Raw genomic sequence first — 26,813 nt, 5'->3', positions numbered from 1 at the left:
TCAGCAAAGACAACATTTTATTTATTTTTTGTCTCCCAATTTTATACAGAACCAAATGAATACGAGACCTTTAAAAAATGGTTAACTACTTGAGGATGGTTAACTAAAATTTAATATTTAGTATTCTACTGAAAATGGTTAACTACTTGAGGATAAATTCACCCCCTCTAACTGGCACCAGCCGCCCCTCTTACACTGATATCGACACATATATTTGATACTGACACCACTAACACACTAATATCCACAGTTATCTATTTTGATACTGGCACCACCCACACAGTTATCTATTTTGATACTGACACCACTCACACCGGGACCATTTTTCCACCGTCACTTCACGCGGCATATAAATTAAGTTTGAAAAAGACACGAATACCCTTTATTTATAGAGTAGTTTGGCCTATGGGTGGCATTATGATCTTCCCACCCCTCCTTTGGATTTATGGAATCTTGTGGAAAGTTTGGAAAGGGAAAAAAAATTAAAATTGCCTACTATTTACTCATGGAAAAAATAACTTGAACCCACCCAAACAGAGCCACGACAATCCATTTCTTTCACTAATATAAGAAGATTTGACGTAGGGGGGTCAAATAAATCGTATAATGACACAGGGGTCTAGCTATAGCCAAAATGACATAAGGGGGTCAAAATTTGGTTTTCAAAATTTTCAATGACGAGAATGCCCTTGTGGCAGAAATAGGTGATATGACTTAAAAGTATTTCAGTTTCCCTCTCTTTCTCTTCCCTCTTCTCTCTTCCCTCTTCTCTCCTCCCGTCTGTGTTATTTTTTTTTCCGTCCTCTTCTCCGGCGATCTCTACGGCTCTGTTTGGTTCGTGAATCTCGGCGGGAAGGGGAAGGGGAAGTGAAAGGGGATTTGTGCAGAATGGCAATGAAAGGACCTTATGGGGGTGGGGTTTTGAAATAAAGTTTGGTTGTAGGGATGCTTACTAGGATTTTGTTGGAACTAAATTCCCAAATGCCATTTGATTACAAGAATTTAGCAGAAGATATGCGACGAAGCAGTGCGTGGAGCCTCATCCGTCGTTTGAGAAGGCCATTCCTGTTGAAATTCTAATACAGAAACTCGGTTTTGGGGGTTTGCCATTCGGTTCTCATTGGAGAGCCACGTGGGCCGACCGTATCCCGACATTGTTGTGGGTGTTTTGACCATCGGGTTTGAAAAACACAACCAAACGACGTGCCGGCATCTAAAATTCTCACAAAATTCTAATGAGATGCCTCATTTTTGACAACCAAACAGAGCCGTAGGCAATCTCTCCGGCGATCTCGACGAAGGTGAAGCACGTATGAAACCTGGAAAACAGTAAACCCTACCTGGTCTCAGTTTATTTTTCATGATTTGTCTTCGGTGTGAGTACGAAGTAGAGATGTAGTTTGTAGTCAGTTGAGAAATTTGTATTCTCACCTGTCATAGTAGAGATGTAGATGTAGTTTGTAGTCTCACCTCTCATACTAAAAGCTTTTGAACTACATTTATGCTTTTGAACTTTCCATGAATAAAAGCTTTCTTAACATCCATTTATTTTGAGCAACAAATTGTTGAAAAGATAAACATTAAAGAAATTGATGCTTTAACAATAGGAGTTGAGTGTATATTTAGAGAAAAAATAAACCATTTGTGGCAAACACACAGTTCTTACAGTTGGGGTACATGTTTCCAGATGGCATTCTTATACAATCACATATCTTTCTCCGTTGCCTTCACCCCCTTGTTATCTTTCATATTATTTTCTTTACTATCTGAAAGAAATAATTTGCAAACATTTTATTTAAGAGAAATGTGGCAGCGTGATATGATAATACGCAAAGGGTGGTTGTGCTCCATAAGATATTGCTATTATTAGTATTTCAAAACTCATGCTATCCCATTTAGCTTTGGTGTTAAATGTGAAAGTGCTTGCGAAAAGAAGACAGACATGAGTTTGAAGAGTGTAGGGATTGAATTTTTGAGGGCCCATAATCCCTTCTCTAATACCATGCATAGCTCCCCTCTATTGCCCTTGAGAAGCCCCCCTTAGGTACTAATAACCCCTTCTTTGTAGCTGAAAACCAATGCCTTTCAACTTGAGCACCATCTTTGGATTTGCTGCACCCTCCAAGGGTACTTCTCCTACCCCATTTGAGGGCCCATAATCCCTTCTCTAATACCATCCATAGGTCCCCTCTATTGGCCTTGAGAAGCCCCCCATAGGTACTAATAACCCCTTCTTTGTAGCTGAAAACCCATGACTTTCAACTTGACGACCATCTTCTGGATTTGATGGACCCTCCAAGGGTACTTCTTCTACCCCATTTGAGGGCCCATAATCCCTTCTCTAATACCATGCATAGCTCCCCTCTATTGCCCTTGAGAAGCCCCCCTTAGGTACTAATAACCCCCTTTTTTGTAGCTCAAAACCCATGACTTTCAACTTCAGGACTTTCTTCTGGATTTGATGGACCCTCCAAGGGTACTTCTTCTACCCCATTTGAGTGCCCATAATCCCTTCTCTAATACCATGCATAGCTCCCCTCGGTTGCCCTTGAGAAGCCCCCCTTAGGTACTAATAACCCCTTCGTTGTAGCAGAAAACCCATGCCTTTCACCTTGAGGACCTTCTTCTGGATTTGATGGACCCTCTGAGGGTACTTCTCCTACCCCATTTGAGTGCCCATAATCCCTTCTCTAATACCATCCATAGGTCCCCTCTATTGCCCTTGAGAAGCCCCCCTTACGTACTAATAACCCCTTTTTTGTAGCTGAAAACCCATGACTTTCATGGACCCCCCAAGGGTACTTCTTCTACCCCATTTGAGGGCCCATAATCCCTTCTCTAATACCATGCATAGCTCCCCTCTATTGCCCTTGAGAAGCCCCCCTTACGTACTAATAACCCCTTTTTTGTAGCTGAAAACCCATGACTTTCAACTTCAGGACTATCTTCTGGATTTGATGGACCCTCCAAGGGTACTTCTTCTACCCCATTTGAGTGCCCATAATCCCTTCTCTAATACAATGCATAGCTCCCCTCGGTTGCCCTTGAGAAGCCCCCCTTAGGTACTGATAACCCCTTTTTTGTAGCTAAAAACCCATGACTTTCAACTTCAGGACTTTCTTCTGGATTTGATGGACCCTCCAAGGGTACTTCTTCTACCCCATTTGAGGGCCCATAATCCCTTCTCTAATACCATGCATAGCTCCCCTCTATTGCCCTTGAGAAGCTCCCCTTACGTACTAATAACCCCTTTTTTGTAGCTGAAAACCCATAACTTTCAACTTGACGACCATCTTCTGGATTTGATGGACCCTCCAAGGGTACTTCTTCTACCCCATTTTAGGGCCCATAATCCCTTCTCTAATACCATGCATAGCTCCCCTCTATTGCCCTTGAGAAGCCCCCCTTAGGTACTAATAACCCCCTTTTTTGTAGCTGAAAACCCATGACTTTCAACTTCAGGACTTTCTTCTGGATTTGATGGACCCTCCAAGGGTACTTCTTCTACCCCATTTGAGTGCCATAATCCCTTCTCTAATACCATGCATAGCTCCCCTCGGTTGCCCTTGAGAAGCCCCCCTTAGGTACTAATAACCCCTTCGTTGTAGCTGAAAACCCATGCCTTTCACCTTGAGGACCTTCTTCTGGATTTGATGGACCCTCTGAGGATACTTCTCCTACCCCATTTGAGTGCCCATAATCCCTTCTCTAATACCATCCATAGGTCCCCTCTATTGCCCTTGAGAAGCCCCCCTTACGTACTAATAACCCCGTTTTTGTTGCTGAAAACCCATGACTTTCATGGACCCCCCAAGGGTACTTCTTCTACCCCATTTGAGGGCCCATAATCCCTTCTCTAATACCATGCATAGCTCCCCTCTATTGCCCTTGAGAAGCCCCCCTTACGTACTAATAACCCCTTTTTTGTAGCTGAAAACCCATGACTTTCAACTTCAGGACTATCTTCTGGATTTGATGGACCCTCCAAGGGTACTTCTTCTACCCCATTTGAGTGCCCATAATCCCTTCTCTAATACCATGCATAGCTCCCCTCGGTTGCCCTTGAGAAGCCCCCCTTAGGTACTAATAACCCCTTTTTGTAGCTGAAAACCCATGACTTTCAACTTCAGGACTTTCTTCTGGATTTGATGGACCCTCCAAGGGTACTTCTTCTACCCCATTTGAGTGCCCATAATCCCTTCTCTAATACCATGCATAGCTCCCCTCGGTTGCCCTTGAGAAGCCCCCCTTAGGTACTAATAATCCCTTCTTTGTAGCTGAAAACCCATGCCTTTGACCTTGAGGACCTTCTTCTGGATTTGATGGACCCTCTGAGGGTACTTCTCCTACCCCATTTGAGTGCCCATAATCCCTTCTCTAATACCATCCATAGGTCCCCTCTATTGCCCTTGAGAAGCCCCCTTACGTACTAATAACCCCTTTTTTGTAGCTGAAAACCCATGACTTTCAACTTCAGGACCATCTTATGGATTTGATGGACCCTCCAAGGGTACTTCTTCTACCCCATTTGAGGGCCCATAATCCCTTCTCTAATACCATGCATAGCTCCCCTCTATTGCCCTTGAGAAGCCCCCCTTAGGTACTAATAACCCCCTTTTTTGTAGCTGAAAACCCATGACTTTCAACTTCAGGACTTTCTTCTGGATTTGATGGACCCTCCAAGGGTACTTCTTCTACCCCATTTGAGTGCCCATAATCCCTTCTCTAATACCATGCATAGCTCCCCTCGGTTGCCCTTGAGAAGCCCCCCTTAGGTACTAATAACCCCTTCTTTGTAGCTGAAAACCCATGCCTTTCACCTTGAGGACCTTCTTCTGGATTTGATGGACCCTCTGAGGGTACTTCTCCTACCCCATTTGAGTGCCCATAATCCCTTCTCTAATACCATCCATAGGTCCCCTCTATTGCCCTTGAGAAGCCCCCCTTACGTACTAATAACCCCTTTTTTGTAGCTGAAAACCCATGACTTTCAACTTCAGGACCATCTTATGGATTTGATGGACCCTCCAAGGGTACTTCTTCTACCCCATTTGAGGGCCCATAATCCCTTCTCTAATACCATGCATAGCTCCCCTCTATTGCCCTTGAGAAGCCCCCCTTAGGTACTAATAACCCCTTCTTTGTAGCTGAAAACCCATGCCTTACACCTTGAGGACCTTCTTCTGGATTTGATGGACCCTCCGAGGGTACTTCTCCTACCCCATTTGAGGGCCCATAATCCCTTTTGCTGTAATTTAATTAAGAAAATATTATATCCTTGCCAGATGTAACATGTTAAACTAATTTCTCGTAGATTTCGTCTTTAAACTAGATTTCGTACTGTGACCTGTGTACTTGAAATGCAATGTTCACTTATGTTAAATTATTTCCATGCTTCAGTCTGGTATTAAATGTACTGAGAATCAAAATATGTTATCATCTTCTTCTCATGTTTAAGTCTTAACCATATCATATACTCCTTTTGCAGACAAGTTTTCAATCAGGAAGGTCATATTTTCTTCTTTCAACGTGTGCCTCCGAAGGTTTTGCTTATGTCGGCCTCTACTTATTCACCTTGAGAAGCCCTCTTTACGTACTGCTTCTTATCATATCTTGTCTGCCCTTTGCAGGTCTTCGTAAACTGGCACGCACAATGCTTTCTCTGCTGTTACACTATGATGGCATACTGAAGGATGAAGTTAATTGGGAATATGTTGGTGGGAGTAAGAAATTGTTATTGGTAAGTCCCCGAATGAATCTTAAAGAATTGGAGGCTCTAATCCACAGTCGAATTGGGAGGAGGGGTGTCACTATCCATCAAATGTCGATATGTTGTTGATCCATATATAAGCACTCTAATCGACGTCGATAGCGATGAAATCTTCCAATCGTTGGTTAAGGTGCTTGAGAAAGATAATTTCAACTCTGTGATGCTATACATAACAAAAATTGACAATGGCCTAAATTCATCTTATTCTTCAATTCTGCCCACAAACAATGTCATACCTTCTACTTCCTTTTCACCTCGAAATCCCTCTCATAACCTGCCCATACGTTTGACTTCTGTACCACCGATTCCCTCTCAAAATCCCTCTCATAATGCATGCATACCTCCTACTTCCGTTCCACCGATTCCACACCTAAGATATCCATCGGAACGAGTAACTGTCACTCCCGACTCTCGTTTTGAAGTAGACTTAGAAAGAGAATATGAAACAGAATTGGGTAATACAAGCATAGGAGGTGACTCGGCACAATTTAGTTCAAGGTATGTCTTGTACAATTTTATTTATATTGAAGTACTCAATCTACTATCCTAATTTTATATTGTTGAACTGTGTAGGGTACGAGTTGGCCTAAATGAAAACTTCTCGGACGATATGTATGAGAACCCTACCTCCGAAGATATCATTGTCCCCGGGAATGATGCAGATGTGCCGTTGGAGCATATTAACGTTTTGGAGGATGATTTTCATGTCTTCGGTTGTGATTTCGAAGAATTTAGAACTGAAGATGACAATGATGATGATCCTGCAGAGGATGATGATGAGGATGATGACGAGGCTGAGGTTCAGGATGAGGAGGGTGATGAGGCCGCCCATGATCCTGAAAATTATAATGGAAATGAAAATCAGAACGAAGATTCTGGTGAAAATCTTAGGCCAACAGAAGTGGCTCCCCCTACCGCCAATGGTTGGCCATTTCTACCTGCTGGCACAAGTCGGCCACTGGAAGTAGACGACATGTATGTTGGGGCTGATGAGGTAGATGCAGATAATCTTCAGTTCGATGAGTTAACTGTTGGGGCTATGTATCCAAATATGAAGCAGTTCAAGAAGGCCGTTAAGGAGTATGCAATTCGGCAGCGATTCATGTTCAAGAAGTCACGGTCAACTCCCAAGAAGTATGCCGTTGTATGCAAAGAACCAGGTTGCAAGTGGCGTATATCAGGCATTAGCCGTATGACTTATGTGTTAGTGAAGAAGTTTGTGAGCGACCATACGTGTACATCTCACTTAAAGGGCAATGATAATCATCTAGCTACATCCCCATGGGTTGCCGAGACATGCTTACCCCTATTTGACCGTCCAGAAGATGTGGGGACAAGGATCATAAGACAGTACATGAAGTCGCACTGGGGTATAACCATGACCTACCGTAGAGCACACCTTGCGATGAACATCATCCTTGAAATAAAGTGTGGAAATGTGGAGGACTCGTACCGCTTGCTCCCTGCACTGATAGTTGAGATGATGAGAACAAACCCAGGCACCTACATGCGTGTTTTTCGAGCGAGAGATCTACGTCCAGGGGGAGATGATAAATTTGCTCGCTTATTCTGGGCATTTGGTCCCAGCATACGTTCTTTCCAACGAACACTCAGATCGATAGTTTTGGTCGATGGGACGCATCTACGTGGAAAGTATCTTGGAATCTTACTGATCGCAGTTGGGGTAGACGGGAACAACGGCTTAGTTCCATTAGCTTTTGGTGTTGTCGAGACTGAGAACGAAGATAGCTGGTGCTGGTTCCTCTATTTGGTGAAGCGGCACGTATTGCCTGAGGGGATAGGCGCATTGACCCTGTGCTCCGATCGACAAAAGGGGTTGATGCAAGCAGTGCCTAAAGTAATGCCTATTGCAAACCATAACTACTGCATGCGTCACCTCGCCGCCAATCTGTACACCGACTTCAAAGACCCTTTACTTAAGAAATTGTTCTGGAGAGCTGCTAGGGCTTTGAGAGAGAGTGTTTTCATAGACACAATGGAAAAAATTAAGGCGAGGAATGAAAATGCACACAACTGGATAGCCGCTATTCCGAAGGAAAACTGGGCTAGTTTCTACTTCAAGGGGGAAAGATATGATGTGTTGACCACCAATAGATCGGAGTGTTACAATGCAGTGCTAAAGGATGCTAGAAAATTGCCGATTGCAGCTGCGGTGGAGCTGACTCGTTTTAAGAGCTCCGAATACATACAGAAACGTCAAGCGATGGGCCTTCAATGGGAAACAAAGTGCACGCATTATGCAGAAAAACATTTGGGACTGGCCAGGGAACAGGGTCGCGGATATACTGCTTATCGAGTAGGTGTGCACGAATTTGAAGTAAGGTCCCGTGATCATCATGATGTCGTAAACTTGCTGCAACAAACCTGTACATGTCGTGAGTTCCAAACGCTTGGGCTTCCGTGCGGACATGCCATGGCAGCCATTGCCATCACAGATTTTGATGAGTACGATTATTGCCATAAATGGTTTCGTATACAGATGTATCGGGAAACGTACTGTGAGGTCCTTCACCCTACAGTAGATCGCACTCAATGGGAACTGCCTCCAGAACCTCTGCAGACTGTATTACCTCCAATAGCGAAAAGACCACCTGGACGGCCGCGAACGAGAAGAACTGACCGCGAATTGCAGAGTGGAGTGCATCGCAAATGTACGATCTGTGGAAAACTAGGCCACAACAAAAGGACTTGCAGAGAACCTCCCATGGAGAGACAACTCCCTGATGAATCTTCCATTGGACCCTCTGCCCCCGTTTTCAATAGGTACATGATACGTAATATATTGAGGTCAATAAGTAGTATAGAACATCCCCGATTCCATACTTATTCGGTGTGGTGGTGGTGTTGTAGGTCGGGTGTACCTTGTGCAGCTCCTTTTTTCACGTAATTATTCCGCGGAGAATGCATTGGAGGCTCCAGTTGGATGAAGGAGGAGAAGTGGATTAATTGAAAGTGTGCACAGTAATTAGTTGCTGTATATAATAATTTTTTGAGGTATAGTGGTGTGCATAGTTGAAGGCTGGCAAGTTTTCTGAGGAGAACCCAATTTTTTGAAGGTGGAATATTCTATTTTTTGGACCCTACTGTAATTAATGGTATACTGTAATTAGTGGTGTGCATAGTTGAAGGCTGCCCAGTTTTATGAGGGAAACCCAATTTTCTGAAGGTGGAATACTCAATTTTTTGTTATACTGTAATTAATGGTATACTGTAATTAGTGGTGTGCATAGTTGAAGGCTGCCCAGTTTTATGAGGGAAATCCAATTTTTTGAAGGTGGAATACTGTATTCTTTGTTATACTGTAATTAATGGTATACTGTAATTACTGGTATACTGTAATTTTTGGAGGGAAACCCTGTTTTCTTAAGGTGGAATGGGTTGTCATAGTTGAAGGCTGCCCAGTTTTCTGAAGCTCGAATGAGTTCTACCTTGCAAGCATTGTTAAAATAAGCTTTTCCCTGCTGGTAAGAAAATTCAAGAACTGGAAAATTAAATTGGTTGTATATATATGACCTTTTTGTTCATTTTGCAAAAAGTTTGTCATTTTGCAAAAAAGTTTGCAAAAAGCTTTTCCCTGCTGGTAAGAAAGGGCGCAATAAAGTTTGTCATTTTGCAACCTTTATTTATTGACCTTTTTGTTCGTTTCATGGGCATTGATGTCCCAAAAAAATGGAGCATAGAGCTTTACTCCCCCTTAATATATGCATATTATTATGACTTGGGAGCTCAAATATTCTCCCCCTTTTGTCATCACCAAAAAAGGTGGAACAAAAGGAAAGAGAGTAGGTGTGAGCCAATGAAAGTGCGTACAACCACTCAAAGGACATAGCATCCACGACACATCATAACAGTGACAGAATTATATAAAACGGAATACATCCCAAAAAGATCCAACTTACTATCCAAGCAACTACCTAAATATGATCCATACAACCAACTGATAATCCAAACACTATAGAAATATATAGATAAGGCTAATATAAAAAGAAATCTGAACAACACAGGATCCATCATCAGAGAACTAGAGCTATCTACTGTTCCGAAGGAGGCGGTGGGTGATGAGAAGAACTGCCCGGCGCCTGGCCCCACTGACCACTGGAGATGTAGCGATAATAGGCGGCCCACTGGTCATCAAAGTGGGAAGTCATGGTGTGGAAGCGAGTCGAAATCGCAGAGTCGACATGGGTAGACAACTGCTGAAACTGAGAGGCCATGGATCGCTCAATGGCCTCCTGCATGTGAGCCAAATCCTGGCGAGTGCAGAACTGAGATGTATCTTCTGAAGGCTGAGGTGCCGGTGCAGGCTGGTCCTCGGCTTCATAGCCTCCTCCATCGTGAACATCGATGTCAATCGCTGCTTCATTAAGAGCCATGCGGTTAAATGTCGGAACATCAAACGGGGCAGTAGGAGTCATGGTCATCTCTCCATCCAAGGTGATGCCGAAGTGCCGGAAGACACGGGTGAGAATCATGCCATATGGCAAGGAAGATCGGTAGTGTTCAGGGGTCTGAAACATGAAGCGAAACATGATATATGGCAGACAAAGCTGGCGGCCCTCTAGGATGCTGTAGATAATATATGCCTCTAAGGGTCTTACGGCTTCACGCATCCCACCACGAGGTATGAAGATGTGGTACATGAAGTTATGGAGCACGCGCGCAACCGGAATGAGGTCGGCAGATTGTACGGGCATATTAGGGTGGTAGCGCCGTGTTATCCGCCCATAGACAGTGTCATGATCAATATCATCAAGTTCATGCGTCCCATCGTCCGGCCAAAAATAGTGTAAGAGGCCGTCATTGCTAATCCCAAATACTGTGGCAAAAGTCTGATAGGTGAGTTTGATGACAGTTTTCTTCACCTTAGATTCGATTTTGAAGAAGGAAGGGGAAATGGTGAGATTGGCATAGAAGAGACGCACCAATCGAGGGTAAACGGGTTCGTTAATGTGAAGGATGGGTGTCCAATGAAGAGCATCAAATTTGGCCTTTAAATCAAAATTTTCAAGGATAGGGGGATCAATGTACCTACCGGTGAGGACGCGCCTAGTGCCGACGTCGTCCCAGAGTTTCTTCGCCTTATCCCCAGTGAAATAGGACTTGGCCACAACCTCGGCAGCCACAGCCTTGGCCTTGGACTTCTTCCGTGAAGGCCCTTCTTCGTCGGGAACTTCTTCACGAACGTATTCGGGGTCTTCAACTTGGGAGGAGCCTCCGATGTTGAGATTTTTGGTTTTAGGAGGCATGGTGACAGGAAATATGGATGGAGACAAAAGTGATATGTAAAGTAGAAGAGAAATAGCCCTAAAATGGAGGCCAAAAAGAGAAATAGAGAAGGGAAGAAAGAAAAAATGAAAAAGGGGTGAAATGCTAGGGTTTTAGGAAGAAGAGAGGGATTTGGAAGGGAGAAGAGGGTTTTGGAGGAAGATGTAGGGAGAAAATGACGGAACGAAAGAAAAAGTGGACTTACGGTTTCAAGAGAAGTGGTTTAGGTATAGGGAAAGAAGAGAAGAAAAGTAAAGTAAAAAAAAGGAACCGGGTCCAGGGTTATGAAGCTCCTGGGCCGATTCTCGGAGTTCCGAGACACTGTGTCGGAGTTCTGAGAACAAAAGGAATTTTTTTTTTCCATTGCCCGAATCTCGGAGTTCCGAGAATTACTCTCGGAACTCCGACAATTTCCGGTTTCTTGTATATGCTACTGGAACGAATCTCGGACTTCCGAGAAATGTTCTCGGAGCTCCGAGAATATACAGGTTTTTTGGATATGCTACTGGAAGGAATCTCGGAGTTCCGAGAAATGTTCTCGGAGCTCCGAGAATATACAGGTTTTTTTTTTAGGCTACTGGAACGAATCTCGGAGTTCCGAGAAATTTTCTCGGAGCTCCGAGAATATACAGGTTGTTTTTTTAGGCTACTGGAACGAATCTCGGAGTTCCGAGAAAATTTCTCGGAGCTCCGAGAATATATAGGTTTTTTTTTAGTCTATTGGTACGAATCTCGGAGTTCCGAGAAAATTTCTCGGAGCTTCGAGAATAGACGGTTGTTTTCACATTATACTGGACCGAATCTCGGAGTTCCGAGAATCCTTGGAGGTTCCACTTTAGGATCTGCTAACCCATTTATTTTATATTTTTATTTTGTATGAATTGTCTTTTGCTACACAAACTATTGAAATTGTGGCCCATCAAATAGACGTTATGGATCATCCTATGGTGTGGGGTGGAAAGTCCATTTGGAAAGAAGAGGGTGGGTGTTGTAAGAAATTAAGTGTGCAATTTATGAACAACTTTGAGGAAGAATTTTTTTCTTCCCAACAGTTCAACCAACCAAACAAAACCGGAAAAGCACAAAAAACAGGGGTCCCATTGCCAACTATGACGATGAAAATATAAAGTAGAGAGAATAACCACAATTACAAATAAATCATATTTCCATCCAATAGAAATATAAATTCCCCCAAAACTTTATGAACAAATATTTGATGATTTTCAAAGACCTTTACCATATTTCGCAATGAACCCAATGCCACAACCACCATCACTTCACAGAACTTGATTTTTCATTACAAATACATAGTTGTCAGTATGCTGAGATACAAACAAACCCTCCCTCTGTGTCTCTACACCCTGCTTTCTGTCCTACACATATGCGCCCAACAAATAAATGTAGCCCATTTTACCCCATTTTGCTTACAAATACACAGAAAACTTCACTGGAAAGACCATCAATGTCCACCATGTTTACAACATCCATCAGAACTTGAAGAGAGGTTCTTCATTTTTCAGTCATATATCCCCCTTAAGGAAATCACCACAGTCCCCAAACTCTCCGCGCAAGAATCTTTCGCAGAGCTGCAGCCGATAAGCGGGAATGTCAGACTTGCTGAAAGTAAATGGATCATTTGCATACAGATGGTCGATCGCTTTAAGCACGAACAAACCACAGTCGAACCTGCATAACAACAGTTGTATTGAGCGAATCAAAATCATAGCCTAGAAAAATAAACATTTAAATATACTAATATACTGACCCATTGGCCTGTTGTGGGAAATTTTCCATCTGCGCATATTGAAAGTGGTCTATATCACAGCCCCTTTCCTTTAAGTACTCCTTCAACAACACAACCTGCAAGTGGTTAACATTGACAGGTTTAGGAAACATAAGTGTTATACGTATAGATTTATAAGTAGGAAAACATTAAAGATGCTAACCCACTTACGGTCAATCCTGCTCTTTCCTGGAACTCTATTCCTTTACAGGAATTGCATTCGTGGAAGATTTTGTTGACCATATCGACAATGAGGAGAACCCAATGGTTGTCTTCACATAATGGTAATAGTACCATTTTTACTGCTTCGAGGTGGTGGTTTATAAGTCTACTGTGCAGAGCGTCCTTCGCTGTCCTCCACTTTTCTACCCTCTGGACCTCAGTGACTTCGGTCCCTACTGCAGTAAGAGTTCCCTATAAAAAAAAGAAATTCAATGGGATACTACAGATAAAATCTTATGTAAACCTCAATGTGGGATGATAGAAATAACACTTACATGTACCACCGATGGAACGAAGACAATTCCCCCCATTGTAGGATCTGCTAACCCATCGTCGTTGGAGGACTGCACGTGCTTCCCATATATATCGACAATCTTCAAGGAAGAGAAGTAAATGTCAGATGTACATTATTCCCTACAGTAATGTAGAAATTAATGATAAAAATGACACTTACAGTGCCAGTCAGGTATTGTCTGACATTCCATAGATGTTGTAGGTCTTCAGCTATTAGGTGTACATCATCCGTTTCCATGAGGATATCACTGCAAAATTGTATTAAATTGTTAGTTAATAATTTTCAATTCTGATCAACTTAAATCATGGTATAATATAATTCACATCTACTTGCCTTTTATCATGCTTTAGAAGTCTCTCTATCAGAGCTGTTCTCCTTCCCTTACGCATCTTCCCGTCATCCCCTTTCTTCTTGGGCGGTGGTTTAGGTATGTTGGGGTCCTCCCCCTGTTTCTTCCCTTCCTTCTGCCTCCTCTTTCGGGTCTTCCCTGAATAGTAGGGGCTTTTTCTGGCTCTCCCAGGTTTCCTACTCCTTCCATCCATCTTCACACCCCTCACAATGCTCCCTAATTCGGAATCCACCATCTCATCCCTTACACCACTCACTTTCATCTCAACTTCAGTAGATGGTGCCTCTTCCTTGGTCACCTCCATTTCGAACAATCGTTGTAAAGGGTTAAGGATCACTCCGTCTGTGGTGCCGAATATTTCTTCATGTGACTTGGGGTTCTGAGCCGATACATCTATTAGGGTGGCGGCTGCATCCATGTCACATGCAAGGTCAGCTAAATCCGTCCAATCCTCGCACAGCTGCGAAGAGAATCGTGCACCTTGAGATGCATTTTCGCCCTTCCTCTCCTCCTCAACCCCCTCCACCTCAACCCCCTCCATTCTTCCCCCAGTCCCTTCATTTGTTCTCCGCATACGCTCCCATCCTTTTTTCAAATCCTCCTCTTTCTTTCTGACATCTTCCTCTCTTTTTCCAACATCTTCCTCTCTTTTTCTTATTTCTTCCCATGCTGCTGTAATCATCTGCCACTGTCTATCAATTACATCTCCCTCTCTCGCCAAAAATTTTATATGCTTCGACTCATCTTCACTACTTCCTTTCTCCATTTCACTTTCTACTCCCAAAACTATCCCCTCGGATTCCAACTGTTCCTTATCGACTTCCATTGTCTCATCAACATCCTAATGTTTAAACATGACAGTCAATGATCAAATTTAAAAAATCAATAAGTAAAATAAAATAATGTACGCAACATAGTCATGCTCGACTGCATTACCTCATCCTGTAGGTACTGTGACTTCTCTAACAGAGATACTTTCAATGTCACCACCACCTGAATTTTTGGAAAACATAGTCAGTTATCAAGATACTAGTATTGATATATACGTTAACAAATTTTTCATATCTCACCTCCGATTTCTTTATCTGCTTCTGCTCCACTAATCGATATGTCTTTGATTCGTTTGCTTTCCAGTCCCATTTAAGGACACGTGGACGAGCAGTTGGATTGGTGGGAATCCAAAATGTGGTATGCTCGTATAACCATACCTGCATACATACGAAACACCATGTTAATCAAACTATAAACAGCACGGTTAGAATATTAAATGTCATGAGTCCAAATTACCTGAATTACCAACGAGCAGCCACCAAGGTACCTGCCACCCTTGCTGACTCTGTCTAGGTAATCTAAGAGCCAGTCATACATTGCCATCGCCCAGTTATAGTTGCCAATGTTTCCTATGTCGTCGATGTAGGGCCAGAAGAGCTCGTCAGCTCGATGTGCGCTTTTTGGGAAAAGGACAGAGGCAAAAAGATGCAGGAGAACATATTTCACTGTCTTCTCTATCGAAACTTTATTGCGTTCTCTAACTAATGCTGTAATTTCATTCTCAATAACCGATGCCTTGACGTTGGCCTCTGGAAATGGCCAGCCAGGCACTTTAGGTTGCGGTTTTGTCCTGTCGAATGACAGAACCCTCACCACGTCCATTCGCTCTCCAGTAAGTGGCAGTCCTAATGCCAATGCCACATCTCTTGGAAGGAAGGGGACATTTATACTCCCTAACGTGAACGTGTTAGTGCCGGGAGTCCACTTATCGTGGATAGCTCTTATGAGAGGCTTGTGCATGATAATGTCCTCCATGCCAAACAGATGTCGGAAAGGAGTCTTTTCTATGGCATGAAAATGGACTGGCTTGAACTTTATCCTGTCCATTGCCGATTTGAAAGAAGCTGGAGAACATCGTGCTGGGACGTATGGAGCCTGCAAAACAAATTACATCGCCAAAATATATGTCGTAAATGAATTAACTTACTATCATTGATACAATTAACAACATACACACTTACATCTGTTCCTCTCTTCTTCACAGCTGCAGTTTTCGTCTCCTCCCCTTCTAAACTCCTTTCTGTCCTTCTTGGAGGCTTTGTTACTTTCACTCTATCACTTTTTCGCATCACCATCTTTCAAGGCTTTGAATGGCTCCTGACCGGATAAAAACTGTATAACAATGAACAACCAAATCTAAATCACCGAGATCAATTCATAACCCAAAAACTCAGTTATATTGACAATCATTAAAAATCTCGTCCTCATCATCTCTAAAATAAATTACCAAGAAAATCAATAAAATCCAACCCATAGCATAAACTCATATTCCCAATCAGTACTATTATGAAGAAAAGCTACCAAGCAAACCAACAATTATTACAATTCTCATACTTACCTGAAAATATGTATCATGTCTGTAACCTCTAAGGTCTGGCTTCTTAGATATGAAGCAAAGCAAAGAAGAAATAAAAGAGCTAACCAATAAGTGCAACCATCAGTGTTCTATATGAATTTTCTGAAAGCACAACAACAAGGACAAACCCCTAAAACAGATTAGGAGGTCTGTTAAAATTCTCATCCACATGGGCATTAGGCGAGTATTAGCTCACATGCATTTAAAAAAAAACTTATAGCATCAGACCTTTTGAGAAACAAAGCAGATAAGCACTAGGTATTGGAATTCAATGACCACCATTGGACCAATAATTTAATAAATGAAATCGAAGATAAAACAAGTGAACCATGACTGCTTCAACAATGAACATGGGTCTCCAAGAAGGCCCATCAACTATAAACTGTGCCCTCTACATGGTATTGAAGAAGGTGTTTTTGAAAACCCATTTCTCCACTCCACATATTGTAAAAATAAAAGCCTAGCATAAACAAATAGCAGACGACCATTTGCATTTATTTGACTCCGTAGGTGGAAATGTGGTACCTGATATGTACATGAAATGAAATCGCATTTCTCCATCCCAAAAATTAACGTACAAAATAAAACCTAGCATAAATGCAGAAGAAGGTCCTGAAGTTGAAAATCAACTCTATTTCAGCTACAAAGAAGGGGTTATTAGTACGTAAGGGGGGCTTCTCAAAGGCAACCGAGGGGAGCTATGCATGATATTAGAGAAGGGATTATGGGCACTCAAATGTGGTACAAGAAGTACCCTTGGAGGGTCCACCAAATCCAGAAGAAAGTCCTGAAGTTGAAAGTCATGGGTTTTCAGCTACAAAAAAGGGGTTATTAGTACCTAAGTGGGGCTTCTCAAGGGCAACCGAGGGGAGCTATGGATGGTATTAGAGAAGGGATTATGGGCCCTCAAATGGGGTAGAAGAAGTACCTGAAGTTCAAAGGCATGGGTTTTCAGCTACAAAAAAGGGGTTATTAGTACCTAAGGGAGGCTTCTCAAGGGCAACAGTGGGGAGCTATGCATGGTATTAGAGAAGGGATTATGGGCCCTCAAATGGGGTAGAAGAAGCACCCTCGGAGGGTCCATCAAATCCAGAAGAAGGTCCTGAAGTTCAAAGGCATGGGTTTTCAGCTACAAAGAAGGGGTTATTAGTACCTAAGGGGGGCTTCTCAAGGCCAATAGAGGGGACCTATAGATGGTACTAGAGAAGGGATTATGGGCCCTCAAATGGGGTAGAAGAAGTACCCTCGGAGGGTCCATCAAATCCAGAAGAAGGTCCTGAAGTTCAAAGGCATGGGTTTTCAACTACAAAGAAGGGGTTATTAGTACCTAAGGGGGGCTTCTGAAGGGCAATAGAGGGGACCTATGGGTGGTATTAGAGAAGGGATTATGGGCCCTCAAATGGGGTAGGAGAAGTACCCTCGGAGGGTCCATCAAATCCAGAAGAAGGTCCTCAAGGTGAAAGGCATGGGTTTTTCAGCTACAAAGAAGGGGTTATTAGTACCTAAGGGGGGCTTCTCAAGGCCAACAAAGGGGACCTATGGATGGTATTAGAGAAGGGATTATGGGCACTCAAATGGGGTAGGAGAAGTACCCTTGGAGGGTGCAGCAAATCCAAAGATGGTGCTCAAGTTGAAAGGCATGGGTTTTCAGCTACAAAGAAGGGGTTATTAGTACCTAAGGGGGGCTTCTCAACGGCAACAGAGGGGACCTATGGATGGTATTAGAGAAGGGATTATGGGCCCTCAAATGGGATAGGAGAAGTACCCTTGGAGGGTGCAGCAAATCCAAAGATGGTGCTCAAGTTGAAAGGCATGGGTTTTCAGTTACAAAGAAGGGGTTATTAGTACCTAAGGGGGGCATCTCAAGGGCAACCGAGGGGAGTTATGGATGGTATTAGAGAAGGGATTATGGGCCCTCAAATGGGGTAGAAGAAGTACCCTCGGAGGGTCCATCAAATCCAGAAGAAGGACCTGAAGTTCAAAGGCATGGGTTTTCAGCTACAAAAAAGGGGTTATTAGTACCTAAGGGGGGCTTCTCAAGGGCAACCGAGGGGAGCTATGGATGGTATTAGAGAAGGGATTATGGGCCCTCAAATGGGGTAGAAGAAGTACCTGAAGTTCAAAGGCATGGGTTTTCAGCTACAAAAAAGGGGTTATTAGTACCTAAGGGAGGCTTCTCAAGGGCAACAGTGGGGAGCTATGCATGGTATTAGAGAAGGGATTATGGGCCCTCAAATGGGGTAGAAGAAGTACCCTCGGAGGGTCCATCAAATCCAGAAGAAGGTCCTGAAGTTCAAAGGCATGGGTTTTCAGCTACAAAGAAGGGGTTATTAGTACCTAAGGGGGGCTTCTCAAGGCCAATAGAGAGGACCTATGGATGGTATTAGAGAAGGGATTATGGGCCCTCAAATGGGGTAGAAGAAGTACCCTCGGAGGGTCCATTAAATCTAGAAGAAGGTCCTGAAGTTCAAAGGCATGGGTTTTCAGCTACAAAGAAGGGGTTATTAGTACCTAAGGGGGGCTTCTGAAGGGCAATAGAGGGGACCTATGGATGGTATTAGAGAAGGGATTATGGGCCCTCAAATGGGGTAGGAGAAGTACACTCGGAGGGTCCATCAAATCCAGAAGAAGGTCCTCAAGGTGAAAGGCATGGGTTTTCAGCTACAAAGAAGGGGTTATTAGTACCTAAGGGGGGCTTCTCAAGGCCAACAAAGGGGACCTATGGATGGTATTAGAGAAGGGATTATGGGCACTCAAATGGGGTAGGAGAAGTACCCTTGCAAGGTGCAGCAAATCCAAAGATGGTGCTCAAGTTGAAAGGCATGGGTTTTCAGCTACAAAGAATGGGTTATTAGTACCTAAGGGGGGCTTCTCAACGGCAACAGAGGGGACCTATGGATGGTATTAGAGAAGGGATTATGGGCCCTCAAATGGGGTAGGAGAAGTACCCTTGGAGGGTGCAGCAAATCCAAAGATGGTGCTCAAGTTGAAAGGCATGGGTTTTCAGTTACAAAGAAGGGGTTATTAGTACCTAAGGGGGGCTTCTCAAGGGCAACCGAGGGGAGCTATGGATGGTATTAGAGAAGGGATTATGGGCCCTCAAATGGGGTAGAAGAAGTACCCTCGGAGGGTCCATCAAATCCAGAAGAAGGACCTGAAGTTCAAAGGCATGGGTTTTCAGCTACAAAAAAGGGGTTATTAGTACCTAAGGGAGGCTTCTCAAGGGCAACAGTGGGGAGGTATGCATGGTATTAGAGAAGGGATTATGGGCCCTCAAATGGGGTAGAAGAAGTACCCTCGGAGGGTCCATCAAATCCAGAAGAAGGTCCTGAAGTTCAAAGGCATTGGTTTTCAGCTACAAAGAAGGGGTTATTAGTACCTAAGGGGGGCTTCTCAAGGCCAATAGAGGGGACCTATGGATGGTATTAGAGAAGAGATTATGGGCCCTCAAATGGGGTAGAAGAAGTACCCTCGGAGGGTCCATCAAATCCAGAAGAAGGTCCTGAAGTTCAAAGGCATGGGTTTTCAGGTACAAAGAAGGGGTTATTAGTACCTAAGGGGGGCTTCTGAAGGGCAATAGAGGGGACCTATGGATGGTATTAGAGAAGGGATTATGGGCCCTCAAATGGGGTAGGAGAAGTACCCTCGGAGGGTCCATCAAATCCAGAAGAAGGTCCTCAAGGTGAAAGGCATTGGTTTTCAGCTACAAAGAAGGGTTTATTAGTACCTAAGTGGGGCTTCTCAAGGCCAACAAAGGGGACCTATGGATGGTATTAGAGAAGGGATTATGGGCACTCAAATGGGGTAGGAGAAGTACCCTTGGAGGGTGCAGCAAATCCAAAGATGGTGCTCAAGTTGAAAGGCATGGGTTTTCAGCTACAAAGAAGGGGTTATTAGTACCTAAGGGGGGCTTCTCAACGGCAACAGAGGGGACCTATGGATGGTATTAGAGAAGGGATTATGGGCCCTCAAATGGGGTACGAGAAGTACCCTTGGAGGGTGCAGCAAATCCAAAGATGGTGCTCAAGTTGAAAGGCATGGGTTTTCAGTTACAAAGAAGGGGTTATTAGTACCTAAGGGGGGCTTCTCAAGGGCAACCGAGGGGAGCTATGCATGGTGTTAGAGAAGGGATTATGGGCACTCAAATGAGGTAGAAGAATTACCCTTGGAGGGTCCATCAAATCCAGAAGATAGTCCTGAAGTTGAAAGTCATGGGTTTTCAGCTACAAAAAGGGGTTATTAGTACGTAAGGGGGGCTTCTCAAGGGCAATAGAGGGGAGCTATGCATGGTATTAGAGAAGGGATTATGGGCGCTCAAATGGGGTAGAAGAAGTACCCTCGGAGGGTCCATCAAATCCAGAAGAAGGTCCTAAAGTTCAAAGTCATGGGTTTTCAGCTACAAAGATGGGGTTATTAGTACCTAAGGGGGGCTTCTCAAGGGCAATAGAGGGGACCTATGGATGGTATTAGAGAAGGGATTATGCGCCCTCAAATGGGGTAGTAGAAGTACCCTTGGAGGGTCCATCAAATCCAGAAGATGGTCCTGAAGTTCAAAGTCATGGGTTTTCAGCTACAAAGAAGGGGTTATTAGTACCTAAGGGGAGCTTCTTAAGGGCAACCGAGGGGAGCTATGCATGGTATTAGAGAAGGGATTATGGGCCCTCAAATGGGGTAGAAGAAGTACCCTTGGAGGGTCCATGAAAGTCATGGGTTTTTAGCTACAAAAAAGGGGTTATTAGTACCTAAGGGGGGTTCTCAACGGCAACAGAGGGGACCTATGGATGGTATTAGAGAAGGGATTATGGGCCCTCAAATGGGGTACGAGAAGTACCCTTGGAGGGTACAGCAAATCCAAAGATGGTGCTCAAGTTGAAAGGCATGGGTTTTCAGTTACAAAGAAGGGGTTATTAGTACCTAAGGGGGGCTTCTCAAGGGCAACCGAGGGGAGCTATGCATGGTATTAGAGAAGGGATTATGGGCACTCAAATGGGGTAGAAGAAGTACCCTTGGAGGGTCCATCAAATCCAGAAGATAGTCCTGAAGTTGAAAGTCATGGGTTTTCTGCTACAAAAAAGGGGTTATTAGTACGTAAGGGGGGCTTCTCAAGGGCAATAGGGGAGAACTATGCATGGTATTAGAGAAGGGATTATGGGCCCTCAAATGGTGTAGAAGAGGTACCCTCGGAGGGTCCATCAAATCCAGAAGAAGGTCCTGAAGTTCAAAGGCATGGGTTTTCAGCTACAAAGAAGGGGTTATTAGTACCTAAGGGGGGCTTCTCAAGGGCAATAGAGGGGACCTATGGATGGTATTAGAGAAGGGATTATGCGCCCTCAAATGGGGTAGAAGAAGTACCCTTGGAGGGTCCATCAAATCCAAAAGATGGTCCTGAAGTTCAAAGGCATGGGTTTTCAGCTACAAAGAAGGGGTTATTAGTACCTAAGGGGAGCTTCTCAAGGGCAACCGAGGGGAGCTATGCATGGTATTAGAGAAGGGATTATGGGCCCTCAAATGGGGTAGAAGAAGTACCCTTGGAGGGTCCATGAAAGTCATGGGTATTCAGCTACAAAAAAGGGGTTATTAGTACGTAAGGGGGGCTTCTCAAGGGCAATAGAGGGGACCTATGGATGGTATTAGAGAAGGGATTATGGGCACTCAAATGGGGTAGGAGAAGTACCCTCAGAGGGTCCATCAAATCCAGAAGAAGGTCCTCAAGGTGAAAGGCATGGGTTTTCAGCTACAAAGAATGGGTTATTAGTACCTAAGGGGGGCTTCTCAAGGGCAACCGAGGGGAGCTATGCATGGTATTAGAGAAGGGATTATGGGCAATCAAATGGGGTAGAAGAAGTACCCTTGGAGGGTCCATCAAATCCAGAAGAAAGTCCTGAAGTTGAAAGTCATGGGTTTTCAACTACAAAAAAGGGGTTATTAGTACCTAGAAGAAGTCGCCATAGAGGGGCCATCAACTGCCTAACATGGTCCCCAAGTTCACAGAAAAGGGTTTCCAGCTACTAGTACCAAAAGCGGGTTTTCAAGGCCAATATAGGGGAGCTCTACATGGTTTTCAAGAAGGTGATTTTGAAATCCCATTTCTCCACTCCACAAATTGTAAAATTAAAAGCCTAGCATTAACATATGTAAATGAAACAAAATCGCATTTCTCCATTCCACAAATTAACGTCAAAAATTAAACCCTAGCATCAACAAATACCGTAGCATGCAACTCTATTTTACTCTGTAGGTGGATACGCATGTATGAAATGAAATCCCATCTCTCCATTTGACAAATTAATGTACAAAATAAAACCCTACAATAAATAAACAACAGAACGTTTCTCCATTTCACAAATTAATGTAAAACATAAAACCCTAGCAGCAACAAACAACATTTAAAAGCATTTACAACTATTTTACTCTGTAGGAGGAAATGCAGTAACTGACATGTATATGAACTGAAAAAAATCAAAAACATATAGCATGAAAAAGGATTCCCCCCCCCCTTTTGCATCTCTCTCAACCTGATTTTCCTCCTCAAAAATAAATAAAAATGAGATTGAATAAAGGAAGGGAAGGAAACGACGTACCAGGTAGGGTTTCCTTCAAATGCGAGGTTTGATACGTACTTCACCTTGGTCGAGATCGCCGTCGAGATCGCCGGAGTGATTGCCGTAGAGATCGCCGGAGGGAGGAGAGGACGAAATAAATTTAATAGAGACGAGAGGAGAGAAGAGGAAAGAGAGAGGAGGGAAAACGTAAATGTTTTTTATTTTATTTTTTCTAAGTCATTTCACTGTTTCTGCCAGAGGGGCATTCTCGTCATTCGAAATTTCGAAATCCAAATTTTGACCCCCTTCTGTCATTTCCAACAAACCCTTGACCCCTCTGATATTATGCCTTTTATTTGGCTCCCTTATGTCTAATTTCCCTAATATAATTTTGTCCCTCAAGGTACTATTTTCGTTTTGCTGTTGGGCGTTCTCTTTTTCACCCAAAGGGGTGGAGGCACATATAGCATGAGTGGGCCATGGCCCTCCAATGAATTTGCAAAATCCCTTTTATGGTTTATGGCCCTACATGCATGCTTAGCTAGTTTAGTGGCTTTACATACAAGCTTAGTGGTCATGGGCCCCCCAATAATGGTCATGGGCCCCCCAATAATCAATTCAGGCTAGTGTAAATTAGTCCGATGCAGCACAACCAAAACCTGATACATGACACATTTCATTGATCCGAACCATTCATTTGCTTGCCAATTCTTTGTAACTCCTACATCCAAATAAGGTGTATTTGTAGGAAACCAGCTAGATGTACGCAGCCTTACCCCTACTTTACAAAGAGGATGTTTTCGTGACTCGAACCCGTGACCACCAGGTCACAATGGAGCAACCTTAAAATTGCGCCTAGGCTCGGCCTCGACTAAAATCAATTGTAAATTTCCAAAACAAAAATGGGCTTAGAATATTCCATTGCTAACCATTTTTAGGGAATGAGAGTTTGCAAACTATCTGTCCACACGGATTGTAGAGCATTGGTTTTACTAGCTTAAAGGACCTATTGGTTTTGGGTTTTTAGAATTGATTTTTAGTTGAAAACTGGTTATATCGATTCTCATAATCCAAACGAACAGGGAAAGCGAAATGAATCATATGAAAAGGGAAATCGATTTTAGGCGAGGCCTGGGAGGGTGGTTTTTAGAATTGATAAATTCACACCTAAAGAATTCAGTTAGGCCCCCAAAGGGGCAACTTTATCAGCTCCCATCGAAGGCAAAAAAGTAGTAATTGTTGGTGTTGGGGATTTTAAAAATAAAAGTGGTGTTGAAAATAAAAAGGTTTTAATATTTTAGAAAAGAAGTGGTTTTTAAAATATAAGATTTGCAGGCAAAACATACAAAGAGTCAAAGATGACGAATTTTTTTGTCGCCCAATTTCATTTTAATATTTTCATGACTCGAGTAGCTTTGGTCTTGCTCGTGTTTCACGAAAGCCTCACCTACCAATGAAATTTCTTGACACCTAATTCCACTCCAAAAAAATTCTTAACTTGTGTAGGGTATCAATTAAATTGACTTCATGAGTTTATTTATTAGGTCTTTAGATTAAATTACACGGCTCGCTCAAACTTAAAGATGCACAGTTATTAAAAGACCTCCCTCTAGTGTGTGTTCAAACTTAAAGCCAATCTGTCAAATGGGACCGAATTACTAAGAGAACATCCGGTTTGACTGATTCAACGATGTGGCATTACAGTTTCAATCGTAAGAATGTGGATGATAACCACTTGGACAATGGAGGACCTGAGAATAAGGGAACCCATCATGGGTAGTTACAAAAAAAGTTCCCGGTCTCCAAGAGAACGTGGGTAATGAAGAACAGTTACCAGAATAAAGCTATATAAGGAGACGTTTGTCTCCATGGAAGAGGTCACAAAATCAAATCCAAACATGTTTTTAGCATTTTATCTTTTCTTTTAAAAACTTGTACCCTTTACTTTTCGTAACTGTAGCTATACTTGGATTAAGTTAGCAATGAATTCATCTTCTTAGGTGAGTCTATCTCTTTAACTAAACTATCCCTCGCACTAGCGTTCTGTCTGTGTCCCTTTTGTCATTTAGCTTGAGTCCAACGATCTACTGCGCCTGAGAGTCTCTATGTTTAGAAGTCACGAGTACACCTGAAAAGTCCTTTCCATCTGTGTAAGTACAGAGGAACCCGCACACACCCTCACACACTCCACATGCACACACCAAAATCAGATGGTCACACACGGTGCAGGAGCGCCCCTCCATACCAATCGAAAGCCACCACTCTTTTTGGCACGCACAGTGGGACACGATGCATTGCATAGCATTTAAATATGCTGCTTTTGCAGAGAATATGTCAACAAGTGACGAGTCACCACCATAACAATTTCAGCACAATAGTGAGGAAATTTAGCCCCATCAAATTGTTATGGTGGTGACTCGGCACATATAGCATGAGGGGGCCATGGCCCCCAATGAATTGCAATATCCCTTCTATGGTTTATGGCCCTACATGCATGCTTAGCTAGTTTAGTGGCTTTACATGCAAGCTTAGTGGCCATGGGCCCCCAATAATCAATTCAGGCTAGTGTAAATTAGTCCGGCCTCATCAAGTCCCCCCCCCCCCCCCCCCCCCAAACATGATGTGACGTCAAAAAGCTTTAAGGTCTGCCCACAATTCACTTACACGGGGGGCGCATCATCCTTTGGGGGTTAAAAATCATCTCCCTCATTCTTCACTTATGTGAGATAATATTATCTTCCCATACCCACTTCGTTATTAGTGGCACCCATTGAGAGGCATTCTCTTTTTTTGGGCGATGATTTTTTCACCCAAAGGGGCGCAGGCACATATAGCATGAGGGGGCCATGGCCCTCCATTCCTCAAAGTGTAAACACCACACCCCCCCCCCCCCCCCCCCCCCGCGCGCGGAAACGTGATGTGACGTCAAAAAGCGTGAAAGTCTGTCCACAATTCACTTAAAAGGCTGGCGCATCATCCTTGGCGGGTAAAAATCATCTCCCTCATTCTTCACCTATGTGGGAATGAGGGAAAGCGAAATGAATCATATGAAAAGGGAAAATGTGGGAATGAGGGAAAGCGAAATGAATCATATGAAAAGGGAAATCGATTTTAGGCTAGGCGTGGGAGGGTGGCCGATAAATTCGCACCTAAAGAATTCAGTTAGGCCCCATAAGGGGCGAATTTATCGTTGAAGGGGCAACTTTATCAGCTCCCATCGAAGGCAAAAAAACGTAGTAATTGGTGGTCGAGATTTTAAAAATAAAAGTGGTGTTGAAAATAAAGAGGTTTTAATTTTTTAGAAAAGATGTGGTTTTTAAAATATAAGAAAAAGATGAGATTTGCGGAGGATAAATGACCAAAACATAGAAAGAGCTAAAGATGAAGAATTGTTTTGGGAAATGTTATCAGCACTACTGTATTTTGATGAGGGCACTCCTCACTTTATTAAAAGTACGGTATGGCCCGCACCATAGGATGATCCAGACCGTCCATTAGATGGGCTACATCCTAAATAGGTTGGGCCCCAAAAATGATTTCCATAGGTTGATCCTAATCCTCTATAGAGAAAAGGGTTAGGATGAACCTATGGAAATTAGTTTTCAGGCACAACCTGTTAGGTCTAAAATTGGTAACAGGTTATGGTAGGGCCGGAAGGGCTGATCTGGCAAGCCACCGCTGAAGGGCTAATGGAGTCTTGCGTTGCACAAGGACACAGACAAGGATACAAAGGGTCAGAAGACCAACCCGGAGTGGTGCTCCGGACGGGCGCTTCGACACTCAAGTCAGTATGAGCAGGAGTGCAGAGCAATGTCAGAGCAGAAAGCTTAGGGTTTTCGGTTTCAGATCCCTCACCTTAGCACAAGTGAAGGCTATTAATAGTGATTCTGAGCCACCTGTCCAGGACAGGTGGTAGCCCCTGTATGGACCAGGTCTCATACCTAGGAGGGGCAGGTGGAAGTCCCTGATTGGTCCAGGTGTCATACCTAGCAGGGACAGGTGTTGGCTTTGCAGTGGTCCCTGTGAGGGCCACGTGTCAACAGCCGATTGGTTCCAGATTTTGGACCCCATCAGTTGCCCCCTGGTTCTCCGAGTCGTGACAGCGGCTAGGGGAAGCAAAAAGAGGGTTAAAACAGCATCAGGTCGGCCTCAAACTGGG

The 26,813-nt window shown here is 43.5% G+C and overlaps 1 protein-coding gene and 1 pseudogene across 1 annotated transcript; both read right to left on the bottom strand.

The window, feature by feature from the left end:
- The window catches only part of LOC143858958 (uncharacterized), a 101,129-nt pseudogene that overhangs the window by 7,827 nt on the left and 66,489 nt on the right, over positions 1-26,813 (bottom strand).
- Positions 12,187-16,234, bottom strand: LOC143859377 (uncharacterized). Its single transcript, XM_077370097.1, has 11 exons — positions 16,095-16,234; positions 15,718-15,868; positions 14,993-15,631; positions 14,776-14,913; positions 14,642-14,698; positions 13,690-14,546; positions 13,516-13,603; positions 13,337-13,435; positions 13,011-13,253; positions 12,822-12,916; positions 12,187-12,742 (listed from the first exon to the last, which is right to left on the bottom strand). Exons 2-11 carry the CDS (start codon positions 15,829-15,831, stop codon positions 12,577-12,579), a joined length of 2,496 nt encoding a protein of 831 aa, XP_077226212.1. The 5' UTR covers positions 15,832-15,868; positions 16,095-16,234; the 3' UTR covers positions 12,187-12,576.

Source organism: Tasmannia lanceolata, unplaced genomic scaffold (assembly GCF_043159265.1).
Source record: "Tasmannia lanceolata isolate RefF3 unplaced genomic scaffold, GAP_Taslan_0.1 ptg000029l, whole genome shotgun sequence".
Lineage (NCBI taxonomy): Eukaryota > Viridiplantae > Streptophyta > Magnoliopsida > Canellales > Winteraceae > Tasmannia > Tasmannia lanceolata.
Note: the sequence above shows the minus strand (reverse complement) of the source record. Positions and strands in the feature narration are given on the sequence as shown.